This window comes from Tupaia chinensis, unplaced genomic scaffold (assembly GCF_000334495.1).
Source record: "Tupaia chinensis unplaced genomic scaffold, TupChi_1.0 Scaffold000527_1, whole genome shotgun sequence".
NCBI classification, from domain to species: Eukaryota; Metazoa; Chordata; class Mammalia; order Scandentia; family Tupaiidae; genus Tupaia; species Tupaia belangeri.
In genome coordinates, this window is record NW_006160040.1 from 3,966,534 (window position 1) to 3,976,915 (window position 10,382).

A 10,382-nucleotide genomic window follows, 5' to 3' on the forward strand; every position below is an offset into this window, starting at 1 on the left:
TGTTTTCTACCTGGATTTTTTTTAAAGTCATTGTTTCCATATGATCTCTGTTAAAAATATGACACCTACCTTCAAGAGACCTAAATTAATCATTAAAAAGAAATAGTTTAGCAAAGATCTGACAGTTTTAGCTGGAACTAGCCTCATGCCATTGACACTATGTAACCCTAGTATTAAAACTTTACTGAAGAACACCTTCTGAAGTGGAATGTGTAAGAGTTGGTAATATTTTCTATAATAATGGGATATTTTTCAGTTTGGTGCTGTGGACTTTATATTAGAGAGATTTCCAGGGCCAAACTATGGCCTAAGGGTTAAAGAAGTGAGGTCCCATATTGGTAATCACCCCTGACTGACAGCTTGAGAAACACACCTGGCATGTGTGTGCATGCCCTAAACCCCGACAGGATGTAAAAATGGAGAGGAAGGGATAGTGGCATGGCCATGCCCCCTTGGGAGGTGCTTTTTCTTTCTCCCTCTCTCTCTGTCTGTCTTCCTCTTTCTAGTAAGCACATATGCCCCCTGGCAAAACAAAAAAAAAGAGAGAGATTTCTCATAGTGCCTATGAATCTTCAGAAATTAGTCTGCAAGTACACATATTTAAATGCTATGAATTTTTAATTACTGTATTTATTAATTTGGAAGTGGGTATATATAAGTTGTCTTAACACCAAATTATAAGGTATTTTCAGTTTGTTTTGAAAAGCACACATTTATTCTAATTCCACTCCAGCGTTTTTTCTTATTAAAAGCTACTTCTCTTTAAGATACAAGATATTGTCATTTCTTTGTAAACAAAGCAAGATGCCACATGCGTTTGTTTCATGAAGAACTATTGCAGTTATCACTAAAAGGAATTTATAAAGAGTCTATATAGATAAGGAATAACCCTTAACACAGCATAAGCTAGACAGAGCTTGAAATCATAATTGTCTACTTGAGCTGAAATAATGGTGGCAGAACAAGAGAAAAAAGGGAGAGAAAAAAGAAACTGAAGCTGACAGCTCATATGTGTGTGCTGAAGTGAATCAACCACTCAAGATGGGGCAAAAGGTGGTCTGGTGGTAATTTGTGTGCATATCACAGTGGTGTCACATTGAGAAAATCCACACCCCTGACCAATGTCAAAACCAAAGCAGACAACTGTGCCGTTTCTTACACAACAGGAAGAATACAGCAAGCAGGTTTTTTATTCCTTCAAGTTTCATAGAGAAACTGGGCTACATATTATCCAGCTGTATACTCTCAGTAATTAAGGAAAACAAATGCTCTTAGCAAACTCATTATAGATTTAAAGTTCTTTAAGTTTTCATCAGGTTTCCACAGAAACAAAGAGTTTGAAACAATAGTCGAGAATGCACAAACCATCGAATAAGTGGGTTTTAATTGTTCCTGTTTAGAAAATTATTCAGATAACCAGCCACATCAAAGACTATTAAACTTTTTAATTGCTCAGGTAGAAAGATGGAGAATGTCATCATTATCTATCATAAGAAGAATCTGCATTAGATAATGCTACTTGAATTTTGAGCTAGAATAACATACTCAAGGATGCTACTAACTGAAGTGCCATTTAGTACTCAAAAGTAATCATATGCTTTAATTATTCATAGGGCACAATGCATGAATTCACAATACTAATTGCGGCTTCAAAAAGTATCTTATGCTATGGTATACTTAGATAGGAGGATCAACTAATGTGAAATAAAAGTATAAATATTTGCAACTGCCATAGATTTTATGTGCATGCAAGTTCATTGTATGTTAGTTTGGTTAAAAGAGTAGAGAAGTGTGTTTTCTCTGTTTTGCAAAGTTTTTTCACACAATGTCTCATACCTATTAAGCATTCAATAGTTAGCACTGATTTTGAAAATTTGGTGGTGGTGTATTTGTTCACCAATTTGTTCAGCACTAAGCTAGTGCTGACCCTTCTGGGACACCCAGTCCATACAGTGAACTAAATAAAAATGGCAACAGCAAATTTAAATAGATTAGTAGCTCCTGAAGCTTTTCAGTATATGCAGTTGTGTTGAATATTTCACACACGCATTCTGCATTATGACCAGGGAAGATGCAAAGGACTAAATAGCTGAAAAATAAAAACACATAAAGAATTTATTTTGTGATTAATAAAGATCTTTAACATTGTTTCTCTACATCCTCTTTCTGTTTTTTCTCCTTTTATCATGATATATCTTGTTTTCTCTGCCCTTTGGAAATAGGGAAAAACCTAAAACATGAAGACCATTAAACATACCTGTAAGTTTATCACTCAGTTTCTTTAGAGGTAATAATTAACATTTTTAAATGTATTTACTTATGACTTTTCCTACAGCTTTAGTGGGTAAAACATATCTTAATACAACTGTAATTTTGCATTATTCTTTTTCACTTGGCTTTTTATCAGAAGCATGTATCTTAAGATTTTTTTGGCTATATTTTGGCTATTATTCTATTGTATCAATGTGCTTACTTCATTAAACTAGTCTTCTGTTAGATATTGTAAAGGTGCTTTTTGGTTACAGAGTTACAAATATCTGTATGTATAGCTTTTGTTTGAATTTCTGACCTTGTTCTCCTGACTGATTTCCAATAGTGGAATGACTGGTTCAAGTTTACAGTGACATTTTTAGGGCTCTTGATACAATCAAAGAATTTTTTTCTGGAACAAATGAACTAATTTATGCATCCAGAATCATTAGATGCCTCATTACATGCTTGCCAGTATTGAGTAGCATAATTAACTTTCCTTTCCAAATTGATATATGAAAAATGATGTATCATTCTTTTTGCATTTCTTTAGCTACTATTGAACTTGACCATACTTTTCTCTTGTTTATTAGCCCCTTATATTAATACTTTTTATATTTTCATTTTGTTAATTATCTCTTCAAATTCTATGTTTATGTTTCTGTTTGAATTTTAGTTTTATTGCAGTCGATCCTTTTCTCACCTAATTCCTCTTTCATGTCAACTTGCTCTCTCCCCATGTCTCTCTGTTGGTATTCGGTTGAGTCCATGTCTTCTTGTATTCCATAAGGATATCGCATAATCATCATTTTAAAAACATTTTTTCCTTCTGATTCTTATATACAGTAAATGATATTTTTTTTGAAAGATTTTTACAATAGGGCACGTGCACTCACAAGAAAGAGAGAGACAGAGAGACAGAAAGCGAGAAATCACCCCCCCAGGGGCCTGGCCACACCACAATCCCTTCTCCATCTCCTCTCAGGATCTTGGGCACGCATACACATGAGCCCGGCATGAGTTTAAGCCACTGGATCTGGGACTCAAACTGCGGTCGACTACATGGGAGTCCAGCCACATAGCCGTTATGCCAACTGCTGGTCCCAGTAAATCATAAATTTTATTTCTGGAAATAAATATTATACCATACAAATGATAAAATTGAATATAAAAATAGACTTAAATAAATCATAGTATATGTGTTTATATATACTTACCAATTATGTAAAACTAATCTCTAAATATAAAGGCCAGGGTTTATGTATAGATGTGTGTGTGTGTGTGTGTATGTATTTATTTTTTTACAGGTGTTTGATTTGCTAGTGACTTTTAAATTAATGGACTTTCTCTAGTTAAGTATAGTTGTTGTATCAGTTAGCTATTGCTTCATAAAAAATAACCCCCAAAGTCACTGACTTAAAACAATAAGCATTTGTTATGGCTCTCTAGTCTACAGATCATCTGGAAAGTTCTTTTGATGTCTTTGAGCTCATTTATAAATCTACAGTCAGCTTTGCTGATCTGGATTGGGGTCTCACATTTGGGTAGGGGGTCCCTGGTTTTATGCCGACCTGCAATGTTCTCACAGATTAGACAGCTCTGCTTTTTCAGTTCTCTTCTCCAGCAGCTTAGTTTAGGTGCTGCAAAAGAGTGAGCAGAAACATGCAAAGCCTCTTAAGATCTAAACTCAGAACTGGAAATCCGTCCCTTTGCCCCATTCTGTTGGCTATGGTAAATTACATCTCCAGCCCTGATTGAAACATTGGGCAGATAGATTCCAAGTCTTTATGGGAGAGCTGGAAAATCCAAATCCAAAGGGTTTAGACAAGGAGGCAAGAATAAATGGATCCATTTCTGTAATGAGACTACTGTAATCATAAATAAACAAAAAATTTGAAGTCAGTTTAAAATTATCACAGTTTTCTAGACAATATTTTTTAGTTAATGCATTTGAATGCCTCCAAACATCTACTGAATGCTAGGAAAAGGAGGTGTAAGTGGCAACATTACTGTCAACATAATCTCACAGGATGTCACACACCAAAAATGAAACCATTTGTGTGGCACATGGGACTGTATAAGATAATTCGGCAACATTGGTGTGTGGTTTGGTGGAAACATGTATTGTATTTCTGTATATTATGTAATCACAAGAAAAAACATTTTTTAAAGAGAGATTTATTTTGCTATAGGGCACATGTGCTCACCAGAGACACAGAGAGAGAGTGTGTGAGAAATCACCCTGCAGGGTGGATGGCCACACCACAATCCCTTCTTGTCCATTCTCCTTTTGGGATTTTGGGGATGCACACACACGCACCTGGTGTGAGTTTCAAGCCAGCAGGTCTGGGACTTGAACAATGGTCGACCACGTGGGACTCGAACTGCAGTCAGTCACGAGGGAGTCCAGCGTCCCTAACCACCATACCTCCTGCCAGCCCATTTCTCATGTTTTTTAAAGAAAAAAATGATACTATTCTTGACCTAAATATTAGGGATGAGGGGGCAGTTAATAACCTCTCCTCATTTTAAAGACTATTTTCTATTTTTTTATTGTGGTAAAATAATACATAACATAATTAACCATTTTAACCACTTTTAAGTGTATAGTTCAGTGACCTGAAGACCAGTTACATGCTCTCCACTGGAATCCATCTCGACATTTTTATCATTCAAACTATGTGCATTAAACAGTATTCCACATTTCCTCAATGATGCTTGTTTTTAAAAGAGATAACTATATGAGCTGGGTTTTTTTTTTTTTTTTACATGAATAAGCACATAATTGCTCTAGGGATATGAGGGAAAGGATATTTGCTAATATAACGCAAATGCAGAACCTACTGACAAAGGTATATAATTTATAAAATAGCTGAGTGGGCAAAATTCTGATTTTCAGTTGCCCTTGGCACTTCAGTGCACTTCTGATAATGATTTTCCTTGGGCATGTAGTTATACTGATAGAAATCATATCCATGCATAAAGAGTGAGCTTAATTATACATAACTACCTACCTAATATGAGGTTTTATAGTTTTTTTAACCTATGCTTTCTGGCTTATAAAAGGTGGGACAATCCTATCTGATCTCAAAAAAGTAGTGTATTCTCAGAGCATGAGAGTTCTATTGTTTGATTTATCCTTTTTATAAAAAAGACTTTATGTTTTGCTTTTCCCTCCATTTTGGGAATTGTTCTCATCACAGTCTAGTCCGGTCCCCACTGTGACTCCAAGGACAGGCAAATGCATAAAGACTAATGCAAGGTTTTGGACATGGTCAGTGATAGAGCAAAGTTAACCGATTCTTACTGAGAATGACCTTTCTTTGCATCTTCAACTCACTTGCACTGAGTCCAAGCATTTGAGCTCAAAATAATAAAAGAAGGAAGCCCAAATGGTTTGAATGTTGGTGTCTGCACAGACACCATGCTAAGGTGCTTTACATGTATTATTTTGTTTAATCCTCACATTTCTGTGAGGTAGGAATTAAAACCCATTTTACAGATGGGAAAACTTAAGGAACAGAAACATGATATAACTTGCCAAAGGTTCTAAATAACAGCCCAAGGATTCAGAGACAGGCAGTCTAGAGTCCTTGCTACCCACTTCTCTATTAATACGTGCTCCTGCTCCTTATCAGGCTTGGCTGCAGGGTTCCCTTAGAGGAGGGTCAAGGTGAAACATCAACAGCAATAAAAACAGAAATACACACCAAACCCAGAACACATTTGAGCCCCTTCACGGTCAGGTGAATGGCCTTCGACTAAGGCCAGAGGGTCTGGAGGCCCTGCAGCTGGGGAAGGAAATAGATAGGGCAAAGGTTCCTAATCTCAAGAGGCACGTTTGCATATGTTTTCATGATGTCCATGAGTTAAATCCATGTCTCTGTAACAAGCCCTTCCAATCTATAAGTGGCACTTTTGTGAATAATTTCATGGATCTTGAAGCCTGTACCCTCCTTGTATTAAGAGGTAGCATGGTATAAAAATTACTCTTGAGGTCTCAGTCCACCTCTGCTTATTCAAGTGCACTGAGATTTCCTAGAGAAGTTAGCCATGTTTACTATGTTGCACTTGAATAATTATACCTCAAATAGAACTAAGAACATTTTCTGATGATTTCCTACTGAAGCATAGTCTTTATTTCAAAGTTGTGGCATCGTATTCAGCATGCCGTTATAAAATAGCTCCACTGAACAAGAGCAACAGTTTGTAGTTGAGTCCTAGGAAAGATTTGTTAAGATATGTTTAAAATTATGTTACATATATTAATATTTGAATCTAATGAAGTATTTAAAAATATTAACTAAATGAAAACATTAAGATTAATGTGACAATGTAGAAGACTGGAGTTAGGACAAGGGCCCAAAAGATACCGACTGAGGCTGTGGCTAGGAATATTCTCCTACTCCCCACCACACCCTGATCTTCGTCCTTGCCCCTTGTTGCATCACTGTTAAGGCAACACGGGGGAGTGGGCACTGTCTGTATCCTTAGCCTACTCTGAAAACACTGCTCCATTTGGTCAAGTGACCCCAAAGCTACCATGTAGATCATACACCATGGCCAGAAAGAGAGGTGTCCTCAAATTAATCCTAACCCAAAGGGTTTGTTTTCATTTTCTTTGATTTCGTTTTCTTTATAGCCACTTGGAGCCAGTGACTATTTGGAACTATCAAAGAATTTCGATACAATATTTTTACGAAACATTCCACAATTTACATTGGCAAAGAGGACTCAAGCTCGAAGATTCATAACTCTCATCGATAACTTTTATGATTTCAAGGTAAATGTTTATGATTTCTTTTTCTCAAAACCAAACATTTTAGGCCGTGGCGCCAGATCGCCTGGCCCTGTCAAGTTCTTTGCCTTTCTGTGCGTCAGTCTCCTCATCTATGAATGGAGAATGATAGTTACTTACTTCAGAGCTTTGTTATGAGGACTAAAGCTCATTTAAAACAATTTTGGTGGCCCAGCCTCCATGGTGCTGGTGATGGCATGCTCAGATGCAGTACTGGAAGCGACGTGGCTGATGGTGGGTTCAGATCCCTGGTGAACCTGGAATGTAATGGCTGGCCAGGATCCTGATGTGCTGGAGGGCTGGAGGAAGGAATAGCAGCATGATGAGACCTTGTAGAAGATGCTTCTCACTCTGTGTCTGTGTGTACACATGTGCTCCCTATTATGAATGGAATGAATAAAGTTTTTAAAAATAAACTTCCTGTTTGGCCCAAGTGGAATGCTGTGTGAGTACTACTAGTAGTAGCAGCAGTAGTAGTATAGTAACACTTCAGCACAAGACACTCTGTTGGTCCCCCTCTTCACCCCAGCAAAAGAGGACCAGACATGGGGCCTGGAGCCTGCATGTTCATGTGCTTCTCTGCTGCTATGAGGAATAAGGATGGAACATGCACAGGGAGGAAAGGGAATATCGGAGTGGGGAGTTTGCAGTAAAGATCCTGGGGGAACAAGCATGGAAGGCAGCAAGAGTGGCTCTGACACAGCAGCCAAGGGAAGCTTGCCTTACTGAGTGACATTGACGTCTACTACTCTTGCCCGAGGGGCCAACACTGTGTTATCAGAGTCAGAGAGGGGGAGGATGAGGACACAGGGATGGGGGATCCTGGCCCATCAGTGTGAGTGGCTGCCTCTTTCCAATAGTTGGTGGGGCCCAGAGTGAAGGGAGTGAGCTTGTCAGGGCAGGGTGGGGATGGGGAAGCATCCTTGGTTTTCACGGGCTGAGGCTCTAAGAAGAAAATGATAGTTGGTGTCAGTAGATGGTTCTTAGAGTGAGGATTGAGAGACTCTTACTGTTTTGATGTTTCTGCGAGGAATATATTAAAGGTAGCTTATAGCTCCCATCCCTCAGTCTCACTCCCTAATCCTAACCCCGCCCCCCTTTTCATTTTTTTATAGGGGGGAGGGTTTGCCATAGGGCCCATGTACTTGCTGGAGAGACAAAGAAGGAAATGAGAAATCACCCCTGAGGGGGTATGGCCATGCCACAATTCCCTCTTTTCCATTCTCCTCTTGGGGTTTTAGGCATGCATGCATACACTCTGCATGATTTTCAAACCACTAGGTCCAGCACTCAATCCATGGTCGGCCATGTAGGAATCCAGCACCTTGACCACCTGGTGGCCCCTTCACTTATTTTTTTTTAATTAATTTTTTTAGAGAGATGTTTTTGCTATAGGGCACATGCACTCATGGGAGAGACAGAAGAAAGCAAGAACTCACTGCCTGCCCCCAGGAAAGAAAGCCACACTGCAGTCCCTTCTCCTCCGTTCTCCTCTTGGGATTTTCGGCACCCATGCATGTGCTTGGCGTGATTTTCAATCCACTGGGTTCCAAACTCAAACCATGGTCGGCCATGTGTGAATCCAGCACCTTGACCACCACGCCACCTGCTGGCCCCTTCACTTTTTAAAAAATAATTCATTCATTCATTATTTTTTAGAGAGATTCTTTGCTATAGGGCATGTGCACTTACTAGAAAGACAGAAAGAGACAGAGAGACAGAAACTGAGAAATCATCCTCTGAGGGGATGGCCGCACTGCAATCCCTTCTCCTCCTTTCCCCTCTCAGGATTTTGGGTATGCATGCGCACACACACACACACACACACACACACACATGCACACACACACACATGCCTGGTATGAGTTTCAAGCCTCCAGGTCCAGTATTCTAACCACGGTTGGCCATGTGGGAGTCCAGCAACATAACCATTATGCCACCTGCTAGTCCCTAAGTTTGTTTTCATTTTTGCCAGAGGCCATGTATTCTCTCCAGAAGAGAGACAGGGAGATGGGGGAGGAGGGAAGATGGAGAAGGCACCCTTCAATGTAGTGTGGTTACACCACAATCCCACCTCCATCTCTCCATTCTGTCAGGCTTTTGAGGGTGTATGCACATATGCTTAGTGTATTTTTCAAGCTGCCAGGGTGGGAATTCAAACCACATGGTCAGTCATGTGGAATCTAGCTCCCTTAATTCGCACTTTTACTTCTTAATTAGCAGGAAAAAAAAAAAAAAGATTTAATCTGGCAACTTGTTATTACAGAATACCCAAACCACTCTTCTAACATTTGCTTTAACTAAATCACATGTTCAGAGCTTATACTCTTTTTAAAAGTATAGTCAAAATTATCTTGTTTCTGGAATTGGGAGCATTTAAACAGACATTATTTTAGAATGTATTCATGAAGATTTGTGAAATAAGGATTTTCCCATCTAAATAATTTTTAGTGTCATTCGTAATTAAAAGAATTTATAAAAGGAGGTAGAAGGGATATGGAAAAGCTAGTGCCAAATGTCAACACATTATTCTTAAGTATTAGTGTATTTATTTAAATAATGATTTTAAAACGATAGCTGTGAATCCTGAAAACAAATTTAGGACTCTTTAAACATCAAGAAGAGTATGCTTTATATTTAAACTGTGGATGTAAAATATGTAAAAGGTATAAAAGCTCTTTCTAATCCATGGTCACATATGCACACTCACTCCAATAGTTATGTAATCAAGAGGTATTAATGTAAAGCTTAGTCTTTTTGAAGACTGCTGGCAGGGTGCTGATATGAATGTAGCTTCTGGAAACTCAGGGTATAATTAGAGCAGTAATGCACTGAACTTTGCAGTCAGCTCCACAGCAATGTGGTAACCTCTGTGTGGTGCACCTGGGGAGCTCTTGTACACATAGAGACCAGCTCCAAATAGCCAGGTAAAAATGTCATCATGTGAGAGTGTATTTGCCTGAGTCGGTGCTGCTGTAACAAAATACCACAGACTGGCTAGCTTATAAATAATAGAAATTTATTTCACATTCTAGAGGCTGAGAAATCCAAGATCAAGGCTCAGCAGGTTTGGCTGTTTGGTGAGGGCTGGTCTCCGTTTCACGCTGGTGTCTCATTGCCATGTCCTCTGGAGAGGATAGACACTGTGACTTCACACAGTGGGGGGTGGATAGAAAGGAAAAGGGGGTAAACCCCCTTCATCAGGCCCTTCTATAAGGGTACCTAATCCTTTATCACCTCCTAAAAGCCACGCTTCTTAACACTGTCTCACTGGGATTATGTTTTAATGTAAATTTTAGAGGGGACAAAAACATTTAAACTATAGTAGTCAGGG

General features: G+C 38.8%; 1 protein-coding gene across 2 annotated transcripts in view; it reads left to right on the top strand.

Moving 5' to 3' along the window:
• AFG1L (AFG1 like ATPase) overlaps nt 1–10,382 on the top strand; it is a 188,907-nt gene that overhangs the window by 174,692 nt on the left and 3,833 nt on the right. For both annotated transcript variants that reach the window (XM_006156962.3, XM_027775124.1), the window contains one exon: nt 6,893–7,033. In XM_006156962.3, coding sequence (XP_006157024.1) covers nt 6,893–7,033 — 141 coding nt within the window. The remainder of the gene's footprint in view (nt 1–6,892; nt 7,034–10,382) is intronic.